We start from the raw sequence: 27,900 nt of genomic DNA, 5'->3' as shown, positions 1-27,900 counted from the left end.
GAATATAAATGAAAGACAATTTTGTACATTTTATTTTGTATCTTTAATAAAATGCTTGATTTGTAAACGTGTATATTCCACGGTCTGTGCAGGGACTGCTCCTTTTCCCTTATTGACGGAACAGAACCTAACACCACATTGAAAATATTCAGTACACATTGGCATATTAGTTTGTGGATCAATACAGAAGTGATAGGCCAGGAAAAAGTACTTTAGAGAAGGAAAACCATTGCATATTTCTAAAGATATTTATGTATAAAAAGTAAACCCTGGACATTCTGAAAAGGAATAGCCAATATTTCAGTGGGAGGGAACTGTAATGGTCCCTGGGTGTTGAAGGGGGGGTTAACAAAATCCAATAAGAAAGTGCTTATAACCTTTGGTCCAATTAACAGTTTACTGGTCATCCAGCCACTACATAGAATGGTTTAGCAGACAGTCAGAGCCCCACCCTTTGTATTGGCATGGGAGGGGTGGGACAGCAGATTAGCATAAGCAGCTCTCGGTGGACTTCTGGCACTAATTAGATGTGTTACAGTAGGACATTAATCAGCGTAAGGCTGCAAGGATCAGGTCTCTACCCTACAGCTAGAGTAATCCTCAAGAGAAGCAGCAGAGAGAACACAGAGGGCTGAGGAGGACATGGTGTCCAGCCCATGTCACAGCAAGCAAATGACCGACTATCCTGCAATTTCAGTGACTGTAGTAACCAACTTCTCTCCATTCCAAACTGTCTTAAATTGTTCTGGCACTGGAAATTCACTCTGCAAGAAACAAGATACATGTAGTTATTTCTGGGTACTTCAATTGGTACATGAAGAGAAACGTTTAGTATGGATGAACAGAAGAAATCCAAAAAAAAAAAAAAAACAAAAAAAAAAAAACAAACACACACACACACACATTAACAAGGCATAAATGGCTTGTGTTCCCCATGCTTTTCCTTGGATTAGGGCTGAAGTCATGAACACATGTGGCACAGATACCCACCCCAACTACTGGGATCGCCTTGCCCAGTCAATGGGCCAATTTGACAATAAAAAAAAAAAAAAAAAAAAAAAAATTTCAGACAGAATGAGTATGGGTTCACGTTATCCCCCCAAAAAGTTTATACACACTACACAGTGGTGTAGTGGTAGCACTCTCGCCTAGCAGTAAGAAGGGTCGCTGATTCGAATCCCAACCACGACACTACCTGCCTGGAGTTTGCATGTTCTCCCTGTGCCTGCGTGGGTTTCCTCCGGGTACTCCGGTTTCCTCCCACACTCCAAAGACATGCTAGTAGGTTAATTGGATCCTGTCTAAATTGTCCCTAGTATGTATGAATGTGAGTTAGGGACCTTAGATTGTAAGCTCCTTGAGGGTAGGGACTGATGTGAATGTACAATGTATATGTAAAGCGCTGCGTAAATTGACGGCGCTATATAAGTACCTGAAATATATATATATATATATATATATATATATATATATATATATATATATATATATATATATATATATATATATATATATATATATATATATATATATATATATATATATATATATATTTAGCAAGAAGTTCATTTTTAGAGGGGGGAGGTTTAGAACCTATTGTCCCCTACTTCCCAAGGAGAAATCTTTGGAATGGAGTCAAAGAAAGTCTCCAACAGGAACACAAAAACAATAAAGTCTGCTAAAGGTATTAATGCTCTCCCATTTAATCAAGACTACATTTTGGAGAAAGGGGAATCAAAAATCAAAAAGGTTTCTACTTACATATTCTCCTCCACTCCCTGGGACCAAAATATTCATCTCTGAAGATTTGGCGCTGATGATCTCACAATGAAGGCTATCCTTGCTTAAGTACACATGGCAACCATCTGTCTTGTTGATAGAGATTGTTGGCACTTTACCTAGAACCTATAAAGAAGAAACATAAATTGGGTAAAAGAAAGCCCTTACAGTAGCCTGTAAAATTAAAAAACCTGAAAGGGACTTTGCATTTGCACAACAAAATAGTCAATCAGGCAATTCTCCTTTGAGTGGGAAACACGCTTCTGTTATCCCCAAACTACATTAGTATTAACAGTTAAATATTTTTCACACATTGTGATGTGTACCTTACAGCTAGAGTAATCCTCAAGAGATGTAGAAAAGGGAGCAGCTTCTCAAAGGGGGCTCAGGCAGATGGTCTGTTGGACTTAAAGTGGAAGTCTATGCAAAATCTAAAATCCCTGCATCTATAGACACCAGGGATCAAACACTAACCGCTCTAAAACTGTAAAGAAAAGATGAGTATACGTACCTTTTCAGAAGCTCTGCAGAAGACACAGACGACAACGGCTGTGAAATGAATGGGAAGTGACGTCACCTATTGAGTTACTATGGGGCTTCCGTTGTCATCTGTCTCCTCTGCACCCACCTCCACAGTGAAGCCACGGCTGGCAGCTCAGCGTGGGATCCGGATCAGATCGGCTTCCAAAAAAGAAAAAAAAAAAAAAAAAAAAAAAAAAGAAGGGGTACACAATTTTTTTTCTTTTACAGGGATAGAGAGGTTAGTGTTAGATCCCTGGTGTCTATAGATGCAGGGATTTTAGATTTTACATGAACTTCCACTTTAAGGGATCTTTACAACTGTAGAGGAGGTCTGTTATACACTCCCATCCCCCCACCCCGAATGCATGGACTACAAAATGCTTTATGCACCTTCTCAATATAAGAAAAAAAATTAAAAAAAGATAGATATACACATACACACTCACCTGCACTTTAACATCACGTGAGTTGATTACGTCGACAATACCCACAGCATCTTCAAACACTAAGCCAAGCTTCTTGCAGTTATCTATTCAGAAAAAAAAAAAAAAAAATTTAATATATATATATATATATATATATATATATATATATATATATATATATATATATATATATATATATATATATATATACATATATACATATACACATATACATATACACACACATACATACATACATACACACAGTGGCTTGCGAAAGTATTCGGCCGCCTTGAACTTTTCAACCTTTTGCCACATTTCAGGCTTCAAACATAAAGATATAAAATTTTAATTTTTTGTGAAGAATCACCAACAAGTGGGACACAATTGTGAAGTGGAACGAAATCTATTGGATATTTTAATCTTTTTTAGCAATTAAAAAACTTAAAAGTGGTGCGTGCAAAATTATTCAGCCCCTTTACTTTCAGTGCAGCAAACTCACTCCAGAAGTTCAGCGAGGATCTCTGAATGATCCAATGTTGTCCTAAATGACTGATGGTGATAAAAAGAATCCACCTGTGTGTAATCAAGTCTCTGTATAAATGCACCTGCTCTGTGATAGTCTCAGGGTTCTGTTGAAAGCACAGAGAGCATCATGAAGACCAAGGAACACACCAGGCAGGTCCGTAATACTGTTGTGGAGAAGGTTTAAAGCCGGATTTGGATACAAAAAGATTTCCCAAGCTTTAAACATCCCAAGGAGCACTGTGCAAGCGATCATTTTGAAATGGAAGGAGTATTAGACCACTGCAAATCTACCAAGACCTGGCTGTCCCTCTAAACTTTCAGCTCAGACAAGGAGAAGACTGATCAGAGATGCAGCCAAGAGGCCCATGATCACTCTGGATGAACTGCAGAGAACTACAGCTGAGGTGGGAGAGTCTGTCCATAGGACAACAATCAGTCGTACACTGCACAAATCTGGCCTTTATGGAAGAGTGGCAAGAAGAAAGCCATTTCTCAAAGATATCCATAAAAAGTCTCGTCTAAAGTTTGCCACAAGCCACCTGGGAGACACACCAAACATGTGGAAGAAGGTGCTCTGGTCCGATGAAACCAAAATCGAACTTTTTGGCCACAATGCAAAACGATATGTTTGGCGTAAAAGCAACAGCACATCACACTCAACACACCATCCCCACTGTCAAACATGGTGATGGCAGCATCATGGTTTGGGCCTGCTTTTCTTCAGCAGGGACAGGGAAGATGGTTAAAATTGAGGGGAAGATGGATGCAGCCAAATACAGGACCATTCTGGATGAAAACCTGTTGGAGTCTGCAAAAGACCTGAAACTGGGACGGAGATTTATCTTCCAACAAGACAATGATCCCAAACATACAGCAAAATCTACAAAGGAATGGTTCACAAATAAACGTATCCAGGTGTTAGAAAGGCCAAGTCAAAGTCCAGACCTGAATCCAATCGAGAGTCTGTGGAAAGAGCTGAAAACTGCTGTTCACAAACGCTCTCCATCCAACCTCACTGAGCTTGAGCTGTTTTGCAAGGAAGAATGGGCGTGACCGGATGTTGGAGTGAGAGGTGGTGTTAGCGATCTCTCCCTGGCCCGATGCCTCCGTGACCATCCGCACTAGCCTGGCTGATTCAAGCCCAGCTGAATGCGCTCTCTCCCGCTGCAGAGTTTGGGGCTTGTTCGGCTGCCTGGCTCCCTTCAACCCTGCCTGCATTGGCATATGCCTCCGGAACATCGACGCTGCTTGGACAATGGCGCCAGCGATCCCCCCCTTGGAGCGGCGAGGAGGAGTGTGGGATACCGGCCGTGCTAGAGGGTTGCCGGGGTAACGGCTGCGACGCTAGCGGCGGGGACGGCGCTCGCCGACAACAGAAGAAGGAACGTCCCTGCACTGCCCAGGTAGTCCGGCAGCACTAAGGTATTGATTGCTTTGGCCGCCTAAGAGGCGGACTGTTTTTCCTCTCCCTCTGGGGGGTGAATTGCTGCCTGAAGTGGAGGGGTTGAGGTTCAGGCAGCCTAACTTGTGATTGAACGGAGGCTTATTCCTGTGGGGGAAAGGGACATCCTGCTGGCTGGAGGTGGGATGTGTAACTAAAACAAATGCTGATTTATGGCTGAGAAAACAACAACTTGGTAACGCTGAACTACCTGTCACATCAGGCTGGGTATTAGCCCTAGTAGTAGCTGAACACTAGAAAGACATTTTTGGGACTGTGTTAATATTTGATCTGAGAAAAGGAAGGGAAAGGTCAACTTGACGAGCTGTTAAATCCCTATAATTGTTCCCCCCCGGATTATATAATAAGCTATGACTAGAAAAAAGGGAGAGGAGCTGCAGCAGCAGGAGAACACTAGCTCTCAAATGACTCGTACATCAAAAGAAAAAGGGGAACCAGGCAGCAGCCAAGCTGGAAAAATTTGCGCACCCCTCTACCTCATCACCATCTAAAAGCACCCTCCAACAGCAGGAGAAATCTCATGTGGGGGGCTCTGGGGAAAGGGAGAGTCTAGGAAAAGGGCCAACGGTAATACACACAACAAAAACTGCAAGCAGTAAAAGCTCTGTGGGTGAGCCCTCAGGAATGGCAACTAGTAATGTCACCGAGCAAAACACATCACTAACAGCGGAGCCTACATTGAAAGATGTCCTATGCGCTGTTAATTCCTGTAAAGCCTCCCTAAATGATTTGTGTGACCAGCTGAAGGGGTTAAAGGAAGAGTTAATTACAGTAAGTCAAGAGCTGCAGAGGACTGTTGCTAGAACAACCACATTAGAGGAGAGGATGATTTGACCCCATTGAAGCAAGAGCTTAAAGCAATGAAAACGCAGATTGATCTGCATAAAGTCAAAATGGAGGAAATGGAAAATAGGTCTCGCAGGAACAACGTGCGGGTGGTGGGCCTACCGGAGTGAGCGAGGGTCCCCACCCCGAAGAGTTCATGGAGAAGTGGCTTAGGGGAATGTTTGGGACGGAAACCTTTTCTCGCCTCTTCTCTATTGAAAGAGCCCACAGAGTACCAACTAGGGCCCCGCCATCAGGGGGATATCCCAGATCAATAATTATGAAATTTTTTTAACTACAGGAGATAAGGTAACATTGATGCGCAGGGCTAGAGAGAAGGGGGATATTCTGCACAACGGGGCAAAAATTTCATTTTTCCCCGACTACTCTCCAGACCTGCAGAAACGAAGGGCCGAATTTAGGGACATTAAGCGCAAATTACGGGACTATAAAATTGAATACGCCCTGTTGTACCTGGCAAGTTTACGCATTACTGCCCTAGGGGCTACTCATTTCTTTGATACAACGACAGGGGCAACAAAATGGCTCGAAGACAACAAAATGAACCTGCAGAGCTAGGGGTTGTATAAGGCTGGTTGAATTATTTTATTTCTTTTCCCCTTTGCAGTATATAGCGGATGGCACGGGGGGGGGGGGGATGTCGCATGGAAGCACGGATGAAGGATGTGGTTTCACTAGGTATATATGCTTTAAGTATCATTTTGGTGTTTTGGAATTGGGCTGGGGGAGGGGGGGGGGGAGTTTGGAAGTGCGTCACAAAGTACCTGGTCAGTACATGAGTGGGGAGTCTTTTCTTGAATGGTTGGGAGGGAGAAAAAAGGTCACAAGCACAGCCCCTAGGCTAGGCAGGAGGGAGGCTAGGCAGGAGGGAGGGATACGAAAAGGGGTGGGGAAAAGGGGGATGGGTCAGGTAGAAGTTGGGGGGGAGGGGGAAGGGGGGCAGGTCAAATAGAGGGTGGGGGGGGGGTGGGGGGTTCACATTGAATTATAGGGCCAGATACTGGGGGGAACGAATGGCACACGTATTTAGGAGGAGGGGTTCATAAAAATAAAGCATATTTGCACATGTTGTTTATGCTCGCAGTTAAATAACACTATGGGAGGGGGTGGAGTGGTCCCTGGACGCGGGGGCCCTTGCCCCTTCACCCTATTTTTATCACAATCACAGAGATGATAGCAAGTTTTGTAGACACAATTGCACAAATGAATTGCCCCTACTTTGTGGGTGGTCTTTTATTTGTTTTCTTGTTTTTTTTTTTTTTTTTTAAGATGCCTTTTAAAACTTTAAAAATAGGCTCTTGGAACATTAGGGGTATGGGTGACCCTGCTAAGAGGGCAGCTGTGTTTTCGGTGATGGAAGATTATGGTGTTGAACTGGCTTGTCTGCAGGAAACCCACCTCACTAACGAGACTAAATTACATGTCCGGAGTAACAAATTTTAAGAACAGTACCACTCAGTTCATACCTCTTATTCAAGAGGGGTGAGTATCTTGGCGAGGAGAGGCATTTCATTTTCCTGCAGAGAAGCCAGGATAGATACGTTGGGAAGGTATGTTTTTCTGAGCTGCGTTGTGGAAAATAAACCTCTGGTGATAGCAAATGTTTATATCCCTTCTCCGTTCAAAACAGAGACCATGCTGGACCTGTTGGAGTTTGTGGATATTCCCATAATAGTGGTGGGGGACTTTAATGCAGTCCTAGATAGCAGCATGGATCGGTTTCCGCCCATGACCCGCGCGGAAAGGGTATCAGAGGGGCGACTAGGCCAACTTCTTGAAGAGATTGGATGGTGCGATTTGTGGAGATCTTACAATCCAAACACTCGGCAGTATTCCTGCTACTCAGGGTCACATTCTACTCTCTCGCGTATAGATATGGCAGTGGGTAACAGTGAAGCCCTGCGATTAATAGGAAACATAGAGTATAGACCGAGGGGAATATCGGACCACTCACCCCTGACCTTGACCCTAAATCTAAGCATCAGATCTAGTCAGAAAAGGTGGACAATAAACCCACTATGGTTGGACCTGATTAGCAGCCCAGCAGAAGTAGCTTCCAAGCTAAAAAAGAGTTTGTAACATTCAATTCAGGTACAGCACCAGTAGGGGTAGTGTGGGATACCCTAAAAGCATACCTTAGGGGACTACTACATCAGCAGGTTGCTATAGTAAAGAAAACATCAAGGGACAGGGGAGGTGAGGGCCAGTAGGGAAGCCATGGAAGCAGAAGCACAATATGTGTTAGATCCAACCCCGGAAAAACAGGAGATTTGGCTCAAACAACAAGAGTATAAAGAAGTAATCAATAGAAGAGCAGAGAACAAGAGACTTTTCCAGAAACAAAATTATTTTGGTGAGGGAGAGAAAGTAGGCCAGATGCTTGCCCTCTTAACTAGGTCTAATTTATTCTCACCGGCCATCTCCTCAATTAAGACATCGGCTGGAAAGCTTACATCTGATCCCATCGAGGTCCTAGAAACTTTCTCTATAGTCTATAGAGACCTGTACAGGTCGCGCTGGGGTTTGAACCGGCGTGAGATGGTCAGGTTCTTAGAAGGGGTAGACCTGCCTGTACTCTCGGAGAGAGATAGAAGTGAGGTGGATTCCCCTCTGGCTTTGGAGGAGCTACAAAAGGCAGTCGCGGAGTTGTCAGGCCAGAAATCTCCGGGCCCGGATGGGCTGCTGTACAAGGAAAAGGCCTTTTATACTACACCCAGAGGCGCCTCCCTTCCTTGTGTTTTTTCTATAGATTCCGGATGGGCTGCCACTGGAGATTTATAGGAAATACGGGGAGATCCTGCTCCCGGAGCTCCTAAAAGTGCTGGAGCAGACGACCAAGGATGGTAGGCTGCCCCTATCAATGTCAGAGGCCGATATAGTAGTGATCCCAAAGGAGGGGAAAGATCAATCGGAAGTTTCTTCATACAGACCGATATCACTGTTGTGTACAGATGTCAAGATTATTGCAAGGGTGCTGGCATCCAGACTAAATAAATGTATTGCAAAACTTGTGCACCCGGACCAATCGGGGTTTATCCCCGGTCGGTCCACTAGCATAAATATTAGAAGGGCCTATCTGAACCTTCAGGTACCAACAGACAATGCGGGATCCAGAGCTATATTGTCTTTGGATGCGGCCAAGGCCTTCGATAGCCTGGAGTGGGAATATCTCTGGAGGGTGCTAGAGAAGTTCGGCCCCATATTTATTAGCTGGTTAAAAATCCTATACAACCACCCAAGGGCAAGGCTCAAGATAAATGGCGAATATTCGGAATGTTTCCCCCTCGAAAGAGGGACAAGACAGGGGTGTCCCTTGTCTCCTTTGCTGTTTGTTTTGGCCATGGAACCACTGGCGGGAGCAGCGAGATCATCAACTGGAATACAGGGATTTCAAAGAAGAGGGAGAGAAGAGAGAATAGCGCTTTTTGCAGACGATGTTATATTTTTCCTGGAGGACACGACCTCCTTGCTGGAGAAAGTGACGCATTTAGTAGAGGACTTCGGAAAGTTCTCAGGATTAGCTATTAATTGGGAGAAGTCATCGCTCCTACCGGTTGACTTACTGACTAACCCTACCTCGATGTGTTTGCCTCATCTGAAGGTTACGGGGAAAATGAAATATCTTGGCGTTGTGTTGTCCAAGGACCCCGGTGCGTTTATTGAGGACAACTTGATCCCTCTCTTATCAAAATTCAAGAGAAAATGTGATATTTGGAGCAGACTCCCTTTGTCTGTGGCGGGCTGAGCCAATCTGATAAAAATGGTTTGGATGCCGCAGTTGCTATACCTACTCCACAACTCTCCAGTTTGGATCAGAGAGAAGTGGTTTCAAAAGATTCAATCCCTTTTCAGGGAATTAATATGGAAAAAAAGGGCAGGCCAGGATTGGCCTACAAAAACTGCAGCGCCCCGACACGGAGGGGGGACTGGGGGTTCCTCAACCGTTCATCTACTATCTGGCAGCCCAGCTACAACAATTGGGTGGATGTGCCACAGAGAGGGGGAAGCAATAACGTCAAAATTATTCTACAGGGGAATCCACACAGCTCACTAGTGGGAGCACTGGAGGCAGACTCACTGCAAGGAGAAATCCCGACATTTAAAATGATCACCAGGGTCTGGAAGGCAGCTAAGAAAATAATGGGGTATAAAGGAATCTCAGAATACGCGCCAATGTGGAACAACAAGCAATTGCACGAACTATTAACAGTCGATAGGAATAGGATGTGGGAAAGTCGTGGGGTAAGCCGGCTGATACAATTATATGAAGGGGACACTCTGAAATCCTTTGAGGATCTAAGGCACGAGTACGGGATACCAAATCAGGTATTCTATAGTTATCTACAGATTAGGCATGCCTTGAGTAAGCAATTTAGCAGACAACCCCCAATATGGTGCAGGACCCCACTACTACAAATAATAATTAAATCAGAGACCACCAAGGGTTTAATTACAGAGATATATACCCAACTAACAAAGAGAGGAAATACGAAGGCAGGTCTATCAGGGGGAAGGGGCAGATAACGGACGAACAGTGGGAGAGGATTCTTGAATTTGGATCAGAGGTGTTGGTTTCTCCCTCACAAAAAGCCTCCCACTTGATGTTGCTGCACAGATCCTACTATACACCAAAAAAGCTGTTTATGTTCGGCCGTAGAACCAATGATGAGTGCCCTAGATGTAGAGGAACAGGCGACCTAATCCACATGGTCTGGAGGTGCCCAAAATTAGTCAGGTATTGGACCGAGATTATAAAGAAAATAAATGCCACGTTTACAGTTAATTTAGAGCTCAATCCTAAGATTTGTGTGCTGGGCTACGTCAGCAGTGGGCTGAGGGATAGGAGTACAGCCGTAGCGATAGCAAGATGCTTGTTTCAAGCTAGAAAATTTAATAGCACAAGCCTGGCATTCAAGAACACCCCCAACCCCAGAAGTTTGGGTCAGAACGGTTAACTCTACAATATGGAGCGAAAGGACATTCTACACAAGGCTAGGTAACCACAACGCGTTTGTGAAACTATGGAACCCGTGGGTCCAAGCAATGCCATGCTCCTTACCAGTGTTACTTTAGTGCCGAGGGCAATTGTCTTTCTATCAGGGCAGAGATGTTGCACTAGGCATAGCCTAGATCAGTGGTTCTCAACTCCAGTCCTCAGGACCCACCAACAGGCCAGGTTTGCAAGATAGCTGAAATACATTACAGGTGATATCACTTGCTGCTCAGTGATTGCAGTATTCTAGTCTGCAACTCCCCAAGGTAATACTTAAAATCTGACCTGTTGGTGGGTCCTGAGGACTGGAGTTGAGAACCACTGGCCTAGAGCTTTGAAACCAAGAGAGAATAATGAAAAGAATAGCTTGATATAAGGTGTGCCTCAGAATAATTAGGGTGGGCTTATTAGATTAAAAAGCAATAATATACAGCCATGTATTGAAATAGTAAAAGATTGTGTGGCTGGCTGGCCGGGATGTATAAAGCGGGTGTTTTTTTCTTATTTTACACTTTTGTATAACTGAATCACTTATATATGGAATGTATAAAGCAAGAGAAAAGTTGAAAGGCCACAATGTGACTCGGTAAGAGACAAATATGACCATCAATCTGAAAGATGTCTCTGGATCAAGATAACTGAAGTGGCGGTAAGAACAAAAAAAAAAAAAAAAAAAAAAAACAAAAAAAAAAAAAAGGGGAAAAAAAAAAAAAAAAAAAAGAATGGGCAAGCATTTCAGGCTCTTGATGTGCAAAACTGATAGAGATATACCCCAAGCGACTTGCAGCTGTAATCGCAGCAAAAGGTGGCTCTACAAAGTATTAACGCAAGGGGGCCGAATAATTTTGCACGCCCCACTTTTCATTTTTTTATTAGTTAAAAAACGTTTCAAAAATCCAAAAGATTTCGTTCCACTTCACAATTGTGTCCCATTTGTTGGTGATTCTTCACAAAAAATTTAAAATTTTATATCTTTATGTTTGAAGCCTGAAATGTGGCAAAAGGTTGAAAAGTTCAAGGGGGACGAATACTTTCGCAAGCCTGTGTGTGTAATAAAAAAAAAAAATTATATATATATATATATATATATATATATATATATATATATATATATATATATATATATATATATATATATATATATATATATATATATATATTTTGACACATCACTCAAAATAAAATGGGGTGCTAATGCACCAAAACTATAAGTCCTGCACCTTTTTTAATGCACAGTGCAATGCAGCGAACATGTGTATCTGGGGATTGTGGTGTGCTGTAGGAGTGCTTTTGGGTACAATTAAATTTGCATTGAAATGCACACCTACAGGTCGGTAAGGTAACTTGAATTATAACAAGCCTACCGCTGTGAATGAGCCATCATCTAAAACTATTTTTTGTGCTGCTGGGACCCACCACAATTCTCTCCTTAACTGGCAGCTACATTGCAGCACAATGACCAATTGGTGCTTTGCCAAAATGTTGTTCTGTAACAAGTGCCCTGACGTTCAGAAAGTTCTAGCGTGGCCTCCAAGAAAAACTTGATTGCTGCCACCAACACTGGAATCTGGCAGTGTTTCACATAAAAGTTGTTAGCAAATATGGTTATACACTTACTATATCCAGTACAGAAATCCAAAATTGGTTTCAAAAAGTTTTGACTTCTCAGTGCTTACCTACAGTGATGGAATTGATCTTGCCCTTTATTTGCAGGGTGCTGTTTACACACTTGTAGATGTAAACCACTTGTTTCAGTTCAGTGTCACTGATTACCAGGTTGGAGGCATTCTCCTGATTTTCCTGTTCAAATAAACTTAAAAATGTCAGCTCTGCAGAAACAGGTCAGGCGTTAACTTTTCTCTATCTACAAGATATACCCTGCAACTTCCACCTCATGAAAATAAATGGGATTTAAAGTATTTTTCTGACAGGGGGAATTGAAAAGAGGAATTATGTACTCACCATAAAATACTATTTTTGTATTCACTATACATTTTTTTTTTTTGTAGTCAACTGAGGCACATAGCAAGTCTCACTTTTGAGTTATACTGTCACCTACAGGAAGATTGGACACTGGGAAGCTAAAAATTAATGTTTGTAATGTACATTGAGAGACCTAGAAGGTCTTTCACTTTCAGGTTCTCCAAAAGCAGTCCAAAAGGAAGGACGAGTAACACCACGTAAGAAAAAAAAAAAAAAACCCACACTGGGAGGAGCATTGGAAGGTCCTCCTTTTAACATGGGACCTGGCAACCCATTTCCTGTCCTGGTGTGGAGGAGGCTATTTATATCATACTTAGATGGAACAGGACTGAGGAATACAAGTTAGTCTTTCACAGCAGAGCTGAAGAGAAGGTGTCCATTTTCACTAGGGCACTAGCAAAAAAAACAAACAAAACTGAGGCATAGTAGTAGAAGTAGGGGTTTATCCTGGGCTAAGATTTGTTTGCCAGTATCCAATCCTCCTGTAGCAGCAATAGAACCCAAACATGAAAGAATTCCTCTGTCTCTCAATTGATGAGAAACAAAACACAATCTGTGAAACAGGGACTGCAGCATCAATGCACACAGACACTGCTGTCAGCTTAAAATTTCAGCACAGCACACAGGTACATACCGAGAGGTTTGCATACTCAGTATCTACAGCAGGTGCCAAAAGGGTCTTCCACCTTTTTAATTCACTCAAGGCCAGGTCGCCATCAACAAATTCACAATCAGAGTGATACTTTACAAATAGGCATCGGCCACATCATTATCTCTCCATTTTATCCTTTATTCATAATAAGTAAAGGCATTTTACTCACCACTCTCCATTTCTTGCCCTCTAGCTCCAACAAGGCAGGCTCTTTCTTAGGAGCCGGTTTAGCTGCAGGGGATGCAACATGTGATGGTTTCGGGCTTGTGAAGGGTTTAGGTCCACTTCTGACTGGACCAGACGGAGCTTTCAGAGCAGGATTTTTATGAGTTTTCAAGTCATCAGGTACATGCTTCAGGCCTAAATGATAAAAGCACAATTAGGCTTGGTTACAAAAGCCCTTATACATACAGGTGCAGGATGAAAATCTGCTATGGCTTCCGTCTCACCACTCTTAAAAGGGAAGCAACTGGAAAAACCTTCGAGATTTCAAACATTATAAGATGCCCAAGCTTATCCAGCCGACTAGAAAAAAAAAAAAAAAAAAAAAAAAGCATAACCCCACGTCCTGCTGTTTTCCTGAGATTCCTGGAGAATCCCTAACATCTTATTGCAGAACCCTTTGTCAGATAAAACAAAGTAGTAAAGGTGCCATCACTGCTGACCTTATTTTAGAACACAGATTTGCCTGGTGATCAGATGCAGATACAAAGGCTTCAGCGTTCGGTCACTGACCTGCCACAAATATACTTATCAGGCGTTTTGACTGGGGGTCGAGCGATTATCAGAGGGTCCAATATTCACGTTGATCAAATTATCGGTATTAGTCAGAAACGTACCGATACTGCACAGACCGCCTCCCCCTGTCCCCACACAGCACTCGCTGCAATCTGTCGACGGCAGCAGAGAAATGACATGTCTCACTGCCCGCCTCGCATCACAGCTGTTCCACTCCTACAGCAAGGCAGCGAAGGCTGCTCTTCACAGAGCTGCAGCCAAGGGCGATGTGGAAGTTTACCCACTCAGACACCGCTGGGGAGAGGCTGCCAGAAGTAGTGTAAGAGGTAACACGCTGCATCCCGGGGCCGAAAATCGGTACGGCCATAAAAAAAAAAAAAAAAAAAAAAAAAAAAAAAAAAGGAATTAGAAGATATTGGTCGACCCCTAATTTTAACTTTCATTTTCTGCATGCTTGTTCCAGGTCAGAGACTCATACTGAAGCCAGAAAGCGAGGCCACTCACATTTTCAGAAATAAGCAGCCTCTATATTTCTCTAAGGTGGGGGTTGGCAACCCGATCATGGTCCACCTGTTGACCGCCTGCTAGTGACAGGTAGAACGCGAACAGGTTCCTGCATCTCTGACCCCCGCCTTCTAGGTGCAGGTCCTGGTCTTTCCTCCTAGCCACCTGCACCACGCCTTTAATGTCCCGGACTCCCTCCCATCTCCTCTGCCACAAGCCTTCTCCACCGCTGTTATTAGTGAACTGCAGAGACTGGGAGGAAGCACAGCTCAGGAATGAAGGTGGTGGGGGGTATGGAACGCACCCATAATCCTTGCATTCTGAGCATAATGCACTGGTGAACCTGCATTCTCTGCATAACTCACACATTATATATATTTATATATTTTTTTTAAATAGGGGGGGAGGGGGTTGGGTTGGTTGTTTGGTCGGTCTTACTGTCTTTTTTTTTTTTTTTTTTGATCTATGACTTCATTAGAAGTGTTCAGGTAGATCTCCATCTCGCGAAGGTTGCCTACCTCTGCTCTAAGTGCTTGCTTAATTCAAATTAAATCATGCAGTTCTTGCTTTTGCACAAAGGCAGGTTTATATTCATTATTGCTCCCGCTTTCATGTTAGAGCTCTCTAGCAATCCCTGGATAGCACCTTTAATAACCCAGAATGAGAATCAGAAGGTAGCCAGTTCCAACAATATGTCTGGAAACAAGTACATCATCATTCCTTTCCCGACTGGCTGCAATTATATAAAAAAAAAAAAAAAAAAAAAAAAAAAAAAAGGTATTATGCCAGCCAATGCGGAAAGGAGGGGTTAAAGAAGAGAAAATTAAAAAGCTCATAACAGCCTTTGTGTACAAGAACTGTTAAATAGGACATCAAGAGGAATGCACTGGGTCACTAAGCTAGGCCAAAAGATATTGCGAAACAACTGGATATGAAAAAACAAACTCCCAACTGCTTAAAGTGGTTGTAAACCCTCCCTAGTGACTTTTACCTATAGGTAAGCCTAGAATGAGGCTTACCTATAAGTAGTGAAAATATCTCCTAAACGTGCGCCGTTTAGGAGATATTTCACTTGTAGTTTGCTGATGATGTAATCAGCGCATGCGCTGTGAAAAAACGGACCTCCGTGCCGTTCCTTCCCCCAGTGTGTGCCGTTACTGACGGCTTCTGCGCATGACGGCTATGGCCAGTCAAAGAGCTGGAGTCAGTGGCCCCCGGAAGGACGAGGGGCGAAGACGAACGCAGCCTGCACAGGGGACATCGATGGATCCATTCGCAGGTAAGTGTCACATAATGGGCTAGTATGCGATGCATACTAGCCCATTATGCTTTTAATTTACAGGCTTTGCAGGGAGCAAAAGAGGAAGTAAAACCCATCAGGGTTTACTTCCTCTTTAATAAAGTCAGCCATACGCCAGCTACACGGATTAATTTACATACAAAATTCCTTATACAGTACGACAAACAGTGCTTATCAAAAAGCACACAAGACCTTTTGTTTTCTAATGCACAATTAACAGAGACATTAAAATGCAATGAATAAATTGGAGAATCGCCTCATAGGTTTAAGTTACTTGTAAGGAAGTGTTTAAGTTGCAAGTATCAGACATTTGTGTTACTGAAGGAAGGTTGCCTAAGGGAAGGGGTGCTAAAGGGTAAGGTTTTATCCAGCCTTCTTTAAGAAATATACACGTGTAAGCCAAGGCTTGTTTTAGCTGATTTTAATGGAAAAATGCAAGGCAAATAACAAAATGCAGCATGCATATAAAGTGATTCTATATAACAAAATAATAATAATAATAATAATAATAATAATAATAATAATAATAATAATAATAAATAATAATAATGTTATGCTAACTTGCTCTGTGCAATATTATTGCAGAGGGTCGCATAACTCTTCTATAGCGGTCCCCCCACCAACAAAATCTGCGTCTTCTGGGTGCTCCCTCAGCAAACTGCGTGCGCTACCAAGCTGGGTTGTAAGTATCCATACAGACCACCAGCGATCCACACCCCTGCTCCCTCCTCTCAGAAGTTTGACTTAGAAGAGAGGAAAGCAGAGCTGCAGCTGTGAGGTGTCAGATAAGTGTTTCGAAGTGGGGGTGGGTGTTTTACAGTTAGTGGGGCGTTTTTTAAATTAATGCAGAGAATGTACCAAGGTAAAAACATTTAGAGTTTTTATTCGGTGTATACAATGCTCCTTAATGGAAAGCTAAGGGTTTTAGGTGAGATTTATATTAAAATATAAAACTTATTTTATACTATAAGTATATAGTTTTTCACAAAAAGCTGCGGCTTTTTTTTTTTTTAACAGAAAACACAAAAATAGAGCCATGGGATGTGGCATGAGCTACAGAGCTCTGTAAGCAGAAGATAGAGATCATAAAACAAGCCTAGAACTATACCTGATGGCTAAAAAAAAAAAAAAAAATGGCAATATATACTATATTTTCAAATGGGAGCACTGGGAAACTAGTGTTGGTATGGAAAGGTGTACCAGAGTCTAAAACAGGTAGGTCAATTTAGTAGTCCAGCTAAGGACAAGTGCTCTCTGGCTCACAAATCTAGGCTGCACAACAGGAGCCCTATTTATGGCAGTGCTGCCGAGTAGCATGTGAGGGGCACATAATGGCATTTTGGCCACACCTGTAGAGGTGTTTACGGTCAGGAGCTCTGAGTGAGAAAGGCGTGAGAAACCCACATGGAGTTGTGTCAGGATTGTTAATTAGGAGACCAAATGACAGACACTAGCAGGAGGGTTACAGAGTTTGCTGTAGATTGTTGAATATACTTCTGTGTAGGATAACACACAGAAACCATTACACATTCCATTAATCACTACATGCAGTCTGATGCCGGGAAGCCTTTGTTGAACTGCTAAAGCACATTAATTTAACACCAAATCTCTACAGCTAAAATGTAAATATTTAGTATACTGTGTGTCTAAGTTCCCATTAACACTAATGTGATTTCTCCTGCATCTGCCGATGCGCTGCAATGCACCACAATGCAAAGCACATTAGTCTCTATGGTGCTCGTTCACATCAATGCAATATGGTGCAGTCAGATTTTTCAGAAGGTGCTTCTTTTGTGCAGGATAGTGTTTTTGGCCCCATAGACTTTAATGGGAGTGCATGAAAAATGCAGGTACATGTTGTGGTGCGTTTGTATTGAACAACCAGTCTCCCCCTTCTACCAAAAAAACCCCACACATGAAGACACATCAAAAACGTGTAAAAATGTGCTACAAAAATCGCACTGAAAAAACGCGGCAGCACTAGTGTGAACCTAGGCCAAGAGACTATTTTAACATCCTGTTGTACAAATAAGGGAATCTACGTAAGCTTTGTGCATGTTCTTTAATTTTCCTAAACCCGAGAAGCAAAGCTTGGAGCCCGCTTAAAAAGAGGGACTTTTTTCCCTTCCTGCTATTAAAAAGGAAAAAACAGTCATGCCCTCAAGAAAAAACAGCCACTATGGAAAGCCTTAGATTGAAGCAGCAGGAAAAAAAAAAAAAATAAATAAAAATATATTATATTATATATTATATTATATATATTTATATTACGCTTTACAACCTGGAAAGGGTTCAGCCAACAATTATTCACCTGGCTCCTTTAATTTTTCCGATCAAAGCATGTTCAGCCAAGTGATGCTGACAGGGCCACCCATAGCGCAAAACTTGGCCGACTTTGCAGAAGTCAAATTCGAGCTGTGTATGGTCACCTTCAGAATGGAAGTTTCCACTCAAGACTTCTCACTGGTATTTTGCTTTGTGAAGGATTCCATATAACTACGTTTATTTTATTACCTTTAGTGATATCCGCTCCCTGATTGAGTTGTGCAAACAGTTGGGATCGACTGATGGAGTCATCACTTGAAGCAGATGAAGGGGCTGGAGGTGGTGGGGGAGGAGGTCCACCAGGGGGAGGGGGTGGTCCAGCTTTAGGGGGAGCTGGAACACTTGGTGCAAGTGAAGCACCACCAGCCTTTGGTCCCTATGAGAACAATGTACCAATGTTAATAGAGTACAAGTGAGGGGAGGGGGGCAGATTGTGTGGTGGACAAGTAAAATGTGACTTACCGTTTTTCTCCAACTTAGGCCTGTTGTATGATGCTCCTTAATATAAGCCTGTAACTGAGTCCAAATGTTTAAGTATGCACGAACCCAGTCTACGTGTTTCTTATCTCTGCCAAGAAACACAAAGTAAAAACACACAGGATTAGATAAATTATTATGGTTTTACTCAACCCCTGTAAAGTAACCCCACAGATGTTTTGCATAATATACAAGGACACACATACACAAGAATAAATCTATTTGAGCTACCACTGATTTGGAAATACGGCAATATACAAACAGGGAACAGTTTAAATGTCTGAAAATCTGGCAGGCGTCATTAATACTGCATGTTTATCATCCCACATCTCTGCTGTAATCCATACTAAACAGTACAGATTAGATTATGCCCTGCCCTCTTTAAAGCGGAGCACTGCTTAAATTAAAAAAAAAAAAAAATTAAATTAAAAAAGTCAGCAGCTAAAAATACTGCAGCTGCTGACTAATCGGACACTCACCTGTCCCAGGGTCCAGCAATGCAGGAGAACGAAGCCCCGTTAGTCTCCCCCTCCTCTCTGCGGCACTGGCATTGTAACTGTGGGCACCCACTGCACATGCGCAAGCCGTGACTGGTCAAGCAATCATCTGGGACCTGTGACATGTCCCAGAGGATTGCCGAGGGGGAGGGGGGAGAGGTGATCTCCCTTCCGGTGCCGCGGTGCGCCGGGAGGAAGTGGGAGCTGGGACCCTCTAAAAAGGGTACCACCCCCCCCCCCCCCCCAAAAAAAAATTACATGCCAAATATGGCATGTCAGGGGGTCAACTCCCTTAAAGCGGAAGTTTCATTTTTGGGTGGAACTCCGCTTTAAACACTCTGAACTAAGCAATGTCAATTAGAGGTCGACCGATATGGGTTTTTCTCTGGCCGATGCCAAAGCCGATATTTAGAAATCGCGGTGGCCGATGGCCGATATATGATGCCGATTTTTTAGGGCCGATATATTAGGCCGATTTTTTTTTTTTTTCCCTTCATCTCATAAAATCTAACAGTTGGACCCCTTTCACACTGGGGCGTTTTTCAGGCGCTTTTGGGCTAAAAACAGCGCCTGTAAAACAGCTCCCCTGCAGTCTGTGTGAAAGCTCGAGTGCTTTCACACTGAGGCGATGCGCTGGCAGGATGTTAAAAAAAAGTCCTGCAAGCGGCATCTTTGGAGCGGTGTATACCGCCCCTCCACCACTCCTGCTCATTGAAATAAATGTGCACCGCTGCCGAAGCGCCAAAGCGTTTCGGCAGCAGCGCTTCAGGGGCGCATTTAACCCCTTCTTCGGCCGCTAGCTGGGTTATAAGCGCCCCGCTAGCAGCCGAATAGCGCTGCTAAAATGACGGCAAAGCGCCGCTAAAATTAACAGCATTTTACCGTCAACGCATGCCCGCTCCAGTGTGAAAGCAGCCTTAAGTAATACAAAAATTTTTTTATATTTAAACATTTATTAAACAAAACAAACCTCCAATCAGTTCACTTGTATGTATAATTTAGATGAAAAAAAATAACTATCTTAAATATTAAATACACAAAAACAGGTAATCAAAACTTTTGGACGAAAAAAAATGGGCTAACTTTACTTTTTTTTTTTTATTAAATTTCATTAGTGTATTTTTTTTTTTTAAATTGCGTTTGAAAGATTGCTGCGCAAATACCGTGTGCCATAAAATATTGCAACAACCACTATTTTATTCCCTAGGGTCTCTGCTAAAAAAAAATATATATATATATAATGTTTGGGGGTTCTAAGTGATTTTATAGCAGAAAATACAGGATTTTTACTTGTAAGCAACAAGTGTCAGAAAAGATTTAGTCTTTAAATGGTTAAACTGAAAGCTTCTCCACGGAGTTCAGTCTATTGATAAAAGAACCCGAAGAGATACAAATGTATCTTCTTATCAGACTTGGCAGGCTGCCCAGAGGAGGAGAGAAGAAAACTTCAGACAACTTGCAATTGACTTCAATTACAGAAGTCATTTGCAAGTCCCGCTGAATCGGCTTTTTTTATCAGCACAATCGGCTGATGCCGATTAAGTAAAAAAAGCCAAATATCGGCCGATATATCGGTCGACCTCTAATGTCAATGAGTTACATACACAGAAGAGAAAGGCTGTCCCCAGCTTTTATGAAGCAGCAAATCCTGCTATATTTAATTGCAGAAATCACACTGAACACTTACCTACCATACTTTGTATTTAAAAAAAGTCAATGAGCAACTCGACATCATTGCAACTTTGATAACTTACACATCCTTGTATTCCTTCAACACTCTGTTAGTGTAAAACATAGCTGCATCCGTCATTTCCTTCACAAAGGGTCCAGGTTTGGGAGCCTATGCAAAGAACAGAAAGGCCTCAGATGAACATAAGGAAAAAAAAAAAAAGTAAGTGTCAAGTCAATAAATTAGCTACCTACAGAGGCCACTTACCACGGCTACCCATCCAAGGGCAGACACACTTTCACTGATAGCAGAGAGATGATTAAATTGTTTGCTACCTCGATTCTTCTCTTTAAAGTCCTGAACAGTCAGAATCTGACTGGAGAGTGGAGCAAGTAGAGTAGCAAGATCCTTCTAAAAAGGGTAGGATCAGAAATAAAAGGTAACATCGGGGGGTGGGGGGTTATTTTATTTATGAAATAGCACAAATGTATTAAAATAAAATTCACAGAAAGATACATTTTATGAAAAGCTTACCTCATCTGGCTGCTGAAATTGTGATGCCTTTACCAAAACTTCACGCTGCAAATTAACGGCAGCATTTACAAGCTCTGCCTGAAATAAGAGAAAAAAAAAAAAAAAAGCGTAAGATTTCAGTTTAGTCACAACGTAAGACTATTATTCTTTATGTGCTTGCTGGGGAGAACCCCTCCAGCTTTTCATTTGATGACCCCTTTACTGGGACAGGAAGAGGTGAGAAAGGCATTCTTTCCACTATACATAACAGAGTTTAACTGTAATGGGCATCTAGAGTTGTATAGAATAAAAATGTGCTACAATCATGTTTACTCAAGAGGGAGGGGGGCTGTCAATTTTGATTGTTACATGCAACAGCTCTTTTCCTGCACTATGGTATCAGGTTTTATCTCAGCAGGTATCCTAGAAAATGGGTCTGAAAATCTATATGTGAAATACCTGCATGGGGGAAAAAAAAAAAAAAAGAGAAAAACCAGAACAGCAAAATATAAAAGGCAGCGACACCAATTACATTTAGTAAACTTTCAATGTGTATGTATTAAAAACACACCAATATCAATTTTAGACCCCTTTCACACTGGGGCGCTTTTCAGAAGTTTTAGCGCTAAAGAATAGCGCCTTTCAAACCACCCCAGTGTGAAAGCCCGAGTGCTTTCACATCGGGGCGGTGCGCTTGCAGGACAGGAAAAAAGGGCCTGCAAGCAGCATCTTTTGGGGCAGTGTGGGAGAAGTGTATACCGCCCCTGCTCATTGAATACTGGCACTATTAAGTCTCTTCAGCCAATAGTGGAAGTCAAAAGTGTCGCTTTACCGCTAGCGCCGGCACAGCACCAGTGTGAAAGGGGTCTTGCTGATGCCAATTTTAATTTTTTTTTGGAAATACCAAGATTTTCTAGTTATCAAGCAACTACTAAGGATATAAACTTGCAAAAATCTATGGGTCGTACAATGTAAATGGGCTTTATGTTACTGGGTAGACTAGTGCACATACAATACTGCACATGGAAGCATGCCAAGAATGCTTATAGGATAATTGCACTTTTAGGGCACTTATCTTTCAGCCCACCTCCTCCCCCATCTCCCACTGTGAACAATCGCCTAATGGCATACAATTACTTAAATGCAGGGCCCATTTGAAAATTCCCCTGAGCATAGTCATACAAGTGCAAAAAATAAATTAAAAAAACCCCACAAAACACAAAGTAGAACCATAGGCAAAAAAAAAAAAAAAAAGTAAGTAAGAATCATGCATCCGTAGCCTTTTTTTGCAACAAAGGTGATCCTGCCAGTGTTAGTGACTACCTCTAACAGAGCATCAAGGTGGGGAAAACACATGCTGCCCAAAGATATACATGAAGGGTGTTAAAGCAGAACTTGTAATCTGAGCACCACAAACTGAAAATGCTATTTAATTTGTAATATTCACAGCAAATTCACCCATGTCTCCATGCTTATTTTGTTGAGAAATCACTTAAAAAAAAAAACCCTAGCATTTCTAGCGGTGGCCTTGAGTAAAGGCAGATGATTCATGTCACATTTCCAGGATCCATCTACCCTTAGCTCAGGCATCTTGGCTTGAAAAAGTCCCCTCTCCTGATGAAAATAAATGCCCATGAAGACTCCTGGAATGCATGGCATAATTTTGGCCTAGCCCAAAAACCAATTGTAATTTTAAAAAAAAGTTTATAGTTAAACTGTAAAGTAAAACAGTAATATACCTTCCCTTCCATTTACAAATGCTATTGACAGAGTGAGGTGGCTCGGCCACACCCAGCACTTGATTGGCTCCCGCTGCTTTGAATTATAAACCATGCCAACTAGGATACAAGCCTTTGGGGCACCCTTTTCCCCTGCCTTCTCTAGTTTTCTTTCATCTTCATCTCTACCCTTGTCTTCGCTTCTTCTCTATTTTTCTTTTCTGCTGACTTCCCCTTTTCACTTTCCCCCTGCAGATAACTACACTTATGCAGCCATATGACCCCATCTCTTAAAACTCACCCTTTGGGCCTGTGACCCGCTGGGCACCCAATGGTTAATTATGTCTATGACCTCTCTTGTTACGCTTCTTTACATGTATCCTTCGATGCATTATGCCTACTAGCTAGTTTACAAACACCACATCTTCTCACTTGAAGGTCTTTTGTTTTTTTTTGTTCTTTTACTTACGGTTGTCTGCCCGCCTTTAACTTGACAAGCCAGCAAGCAGAGACAATCCCTGTGTGGTATTGCCAATATTCTCCTTTGTACAGTCTACTCATATTTGTCTACAAAACCTGAATACTGGTTGTAAATTGGAGCCTTTTTTCAATAAAAACCATTGTAAAGAATACATAAAATAAAATTTGTTAAAATGTTGATTGATTGAGAGTTTAGTTCTAGTATAATATAATGCAGTTTAGAATATATTATACTAGAAGACTGTATGGTTCGTGCTTTTAGAGGGGAAGCAGGCATGACTTCTCTACAGAAAGGAATGAACCTGGTTAATACGAATACCAAAATTCACTTTTTTACTTGGGACCCAGTTCTGACTTATATTACTGCTATACAAATGTGACAATTTTTTTAAAGAATAATCAAGAATTACAGCACAATTATCAAAAAAAAGAAAAAAAAACAAAAAAACACTCACTTGCTTCTGAACATCGCCGCCAATTTCCTTGCTGAGTTTCAAAAAGTCTTCAACAGATGCATTGAGGAGCGAGTCATAGGCCTGAACAAATTGTGCCACTTCTAACAAAAAGTTTTTACAGAAAGTATTATAAAGTGTTCACTAAGCAAATACAGTGCTAATAAAATGCAAAATATACAGGACTAGGGTTACCTGCAGGGCTTGAGCCACCACCTGCACCTCCTGCGAGAAGCTCGAGCTTCCCCACTGCCTTTTCAAGGCGAGCAACTAAATTCTGCATGTCCGCCATGTTTTTACTCCTATGAGAAAGCACAGGAGTAGATATAAAAGTTATTGCAACCAACAAGGGTTAAAGTACATTTTTCCATTCTAAAATACAGACTAGAAGGAAGGGAGACAAAAAGTATTACATTGCTGCAGTCTAGCTGCTCGGAATGTGAGAAGGAGGAAGTGTGATCTCCCTACTGCTAAAGACACTGTGCTATTCAACCTTTATCACTGGTACAGGAAGTACTTAAACATGTCTGTGCAGATACCTTCACATTCCAAGAATGCACAAACCACCTACTGCCCATGTTTTTTTAAATAAAACACAGCCCGTTATCGAGTTCCATATAATCTGTCTACAACTGTTGATCCACAATTTCACAGGGTCCAACAAGCGTTCTTGAGGGGGGGAACGGGGGGGGGGGGGGGGGGGGGACACATGGTTAGGAAAGTGTGCAGTTGCTGCTGGTTCCTCCCCGAGATAAGCCAGCTGTAGAGCAGTCACGCAAGACTCCTTTCTCTCTCTTGCCTAAACAGGAACACATGTGACCAAGTTATTGGTGTATAGGGCAGAACCCGAAACAGAAAACAGTGAGAGGCAGCTTTAAGCTGGCCCTGGATAGATTGAAGTTCATTCAGTCCAACCAGGGCCAATTGAATTTTTGATCAATCTATGGCCTGTTTGAGAGCAATTTACTGATTGACTGTTCACAAATGGGCTTGCTGAGAAACTTTAGTTTGATCAGTTCTGCAGCTGCTGATCAGTGTATTCTGACAGTGGAGTAGTCCAACAGATAAGTCCGCTGCCAGAACACAATAACACAGCGTGGATGATGCCTGCATCCAACTTGAATGGGGGAATATCGGTTCAGTTTTTTTGTTCAGCTTGCTGAAAAAAAACAAAAAAAAAAAAAAAAAAAAACACAAAACTGTACCATGTATGGCTAGCTTTAGGTGACCATACACTATACAATCCAATCTCCTTGAGATTTACCAAAACTATGAAATAAGTGTACAAACCTATCCATTCAATTTGTATCAAATCGGGGGGGGGGGGGGGGCACGCACTACTTTGATAGATCAAAAGGAGGTTGCAAAGTGAATAATGATCCATACACCAGGTGCACTAAGACAACAGAAATAAATACTTTAGCTTTGAGTAAATGCTGTCAGGCTGAAAGATCAGTGAAGATCTGCATTTATCAGATCATGGTATAGGTGGTAGCAGCAAGTCATGTTGAACTGAACTTGTTTTGTAATCTAGATGTTTTCCATCTAATTAAAGCAGATTCTTGAGTAGTAAAGAGCTTGGGTTAGGCTGAACCTGGAAGGAAGCTGTCAGTGCCAAGCCATTAAGCTGCAAGCATGCCAGAATATGGCCATATTAGGTCAATGATGTCACGAGAAGGGATGCGCGTCCAAACATCAGTTCAGCCAAAACCCAGAAGTAAGCTGTCAACTCCTGCCCAATCAACTGTGTACGTGCAACTGAGAAATGTCCTTGCCACAGTTGGTTGGGCGAGAGTGACAGCTTATTTTGGGGGTTCGGCCTCAACCCATGTTCAGATCAAACCCAAGCTCATACCTAATCACAAGCATACCTGTCCCTTTGTGTAGCTGCAGGGCGGGGAGTGCCCTGCCTGCCCGAGTTCTAATGCGCATCAGAACGGGGGGGGCTGTCACATTTTCATATCTCCTGTCTTGTTTTCAGACAATTGTATCTGCCTGGACATCACCACCATTGTAAATGATGGAGGAGACAGAGTTCCCAGGTAGATACAAAAGGTGTGTCTAAGTTGTGAAGATTACAGAATAAGTTGAGCTGAGTGTGGCTACTAGAAGTGGGATCTGTCAGTGTGGAGTTGTCACTCTGTGCTGGGCACCAAGCAGAGGACAACACAAACAGGTGACAGTCAGTGGATACACTGCTGTCTGAACCAGTGCGTACACCCATGTGTGTGTCATACCCACATCTACTGATCTCTAACACTCAGCAACACCAGTGTCTGAAGTGACACTATACACAGGTGACAAGTGCCTAACCTAGCCCCTGACACGCACTACACTCGCACTATACATTCCCCGGCCATACACCGGTAAAAAGCACCGACTGACACTCCTACCCCGCCCTACTCACCTCCGCTGCTGCTCACTCTCTGCCCCACTTCCGGCAGACTCCTCCCAGCATTCGCCGCGGGAAATCACTTCCGCGTAATAACAAATGGGCGTGGCCGAACCTGGGCGCTCTTCTTTTGATTCGCTCTAGCATTTCTGCCCTCCTCACTGATAACGTGACGCCGCGACCTCTTCGGCTCGGTAACGTCCATATTGTGTTCTGGCAAACCCACTTAGTAGCTGTAGCGGGCGCTCTGTGCTGAGAAAAAACAGATATAGTTGAGGGTTCATTCGGTAGCTCTGCTTCTGACAGACTAGAAGTCAGTGGCTTGCTGCTGGTCGTGGTCGCTTCAGAAATAGCAGGCATGTTGGCCAAATTAAATATGGCGGTAACCCTCGCCTTATCATTGGTTGGTGTGTAGAAGTTGAATCGAGCCGTGACGTGTACGCACAATAACGTCACCAGCGCTCTCACCTTTCAGACTCTTACCAAAGATGGTCACAGAACGGCCAGAGAGGGAGGGGCGGGGAGAGCGAGGGGGCGGGGCTATGAGGACATGCTCAGTCACAGGTGTGGGTAGGTGACGTGGCTGGGCAGGGACAGCGCCCGTTATGGTCCGTTATAGTCACATGTAGAGTGCTTATAGAAGACTACAGCGGGGTATGGACGTCCCCAGTGGACCTATGCAGTCACATTCCAATACAAAAAGATACTTTGTAGAAAACTGCCATTGTCACCTCATGTTTACATTTTAAAGTGTCACTAAAGGCAAAACTTTCTTTTTTTCCTTATGGATAGAGGGAAGGTTCTAACTCCTGTCAGGTTTTCTGCCATCTGTGTCCCATTGGGAAGATTTCCCTTTCACTTCCTGTCACATAGCCAAAACAGGAAGTGAGAGGAAATCCCTCCAAAGTGAGGTAATCCCCAGGAGGTCACCACAACTAGTTTCCTCTTTATTCCTGTTCTGGTGACAACTCACAATTTGGGATTTTCTTTCAGTGACAACAAACAGGGTGAATCACCCCAATGGGCACACAGCAAAAAAACCTGGCAGGGGTTCTAATCCATCTACACTATGCAAAACTGAAAAAATTCCTTTTGCTATACATTATTTATCTAAAAAGCTAAAACCTTTTTTTTTTCTAGTTATGGACTGTGTCCTTGCCGGGGAGACTCGCCCTCTCTGTTTTGTTCTGGTGATTGTCTTTAGGGATAAGCTCAGGCATGTTCAGATCCCAGTCGGAGCCCATCAAGAAGGTGTCACCAGTACTGGGCCTGTCATAGGCAGGCAAGGCATTCACCTCCCACAGGTACATGCATTCATGCCCCTTTGATACGTGCAGCTGCAGGCTGGGAATACCAGCTGCTTATGTAAGGTGACAAGATGTCACCTGGACTGAGGACAGTGTCCCCGGACCAAGTCTGTCCCTGATTTTGTCCCCGCGTTGCAAGGCTGATCTGGGCAGGTGAATGGCGAGCTGGGGTGCCCAGGGCTGGCCCTACCATGAGTCTCCGTGAGCCCATTGGGCTGCCTCAGAGGGGAAGGGAGGTTAAAGCCACTGCCAGAATACCCAGAGCAGGGATCTCCTGCTTACCCAGCGGCCGCTGTCATACAAAGTCCCAGCTCCAATGATAGACAAGCACACTGGTG

General features: G+C 42.9%; 1 protein-coding gene across 2 annotated transcripts; it reads right to left on the bottom strand.

Annotated features, from left to right (window-relative positions):
* Window positions 1–19: 19 nt before the first annotated feature.
* On the bottom strand, window positions 20–26,425 carry CAP1 (cyclase associated actin cytoskeleton regulatory protein 1). 2 transcript variants are annotated; one of them, XM_073615294.1, is made up of 13 exons: window positions 26,271–26,425; window positions 24,059–24,165; window positions 23,867–23,967; window positions 21,235–21,312; window positions 20,968–21,111; window positions 20,786–20,871; window positions 18,520–18,625; window positions 18,247–18,433; window positions 13,360–13,550; window positions 12,232–12,355; window positions 2,748–2,830; window positions 1,762–1,905; window positions 20–764 (listed from the first exon to the last, which is right to left on the bottom strand). In XM_073615294.1, the coding sequence occupies exons 2-13, from the start codon at window positions 24,153–24,155 to the stop codon at window positions 681–683; spliced, it is 1,425 nt and encodes a 474-aa protein (XP_073471395.1). In that variant the 5' UTR covers window positions 24,156–24,165; window positions 26,271–26,425; the 3' UTR covers window positions 20–680. The 2 variants fall into 2 exon arrangements, with proteins under 2 accessions (XP_073471395.1, XP_073471394.1); XM_073615293.1 differs by lacking the exon at window positions 26,271–26,425 and adding an exon at window positions 24,277–24,301.
* Between the last annotated feature and the right edge of the window lie 1,475 nt (window positions 26,426–27,900).

This window comes from Aquarana catesbeiana, linkage group LG02 (genome assembly GCF_042186555.1).
Source record: "Aquarana catesbeiana isolate 2022-GZ linkage group LG02, ASM4218655v1, whole genome shotgun sequence".
NCBI lineage: Eukaryota > Metazoa > Chordata > Amphibia > Anura > Ranidae > Aquarana > Aquarana catesbeiana.
The sequence above is the reverse complement of the archived record's forward strand: the minus strand, read 5'-3'. Positions and strand labels throughout refer to the sequence as shown.

What these genes read in the sequence shown, in the direction of transcription:
- CAP1 (XM_073615293.1), bottom strand. An exon ending in AATTTCAGCAGCCAGATGAG is followed by an intron (nt 21,112 to 21,234) that starts GTAAGCTTTTCA and finishes TACCCTTTTTAG; the next exon opens with AAGGATCTTGCTACTCTACT. An exon ending in GCCTAAGTTGGAGAAAAACG is followed by an intron (nt 18,434 to 18,519) that starts GTAAGTCACATT and finishes TTGTTCTCATAG; the next exon opens with GGACCAAAGGCTGGTGGTGC.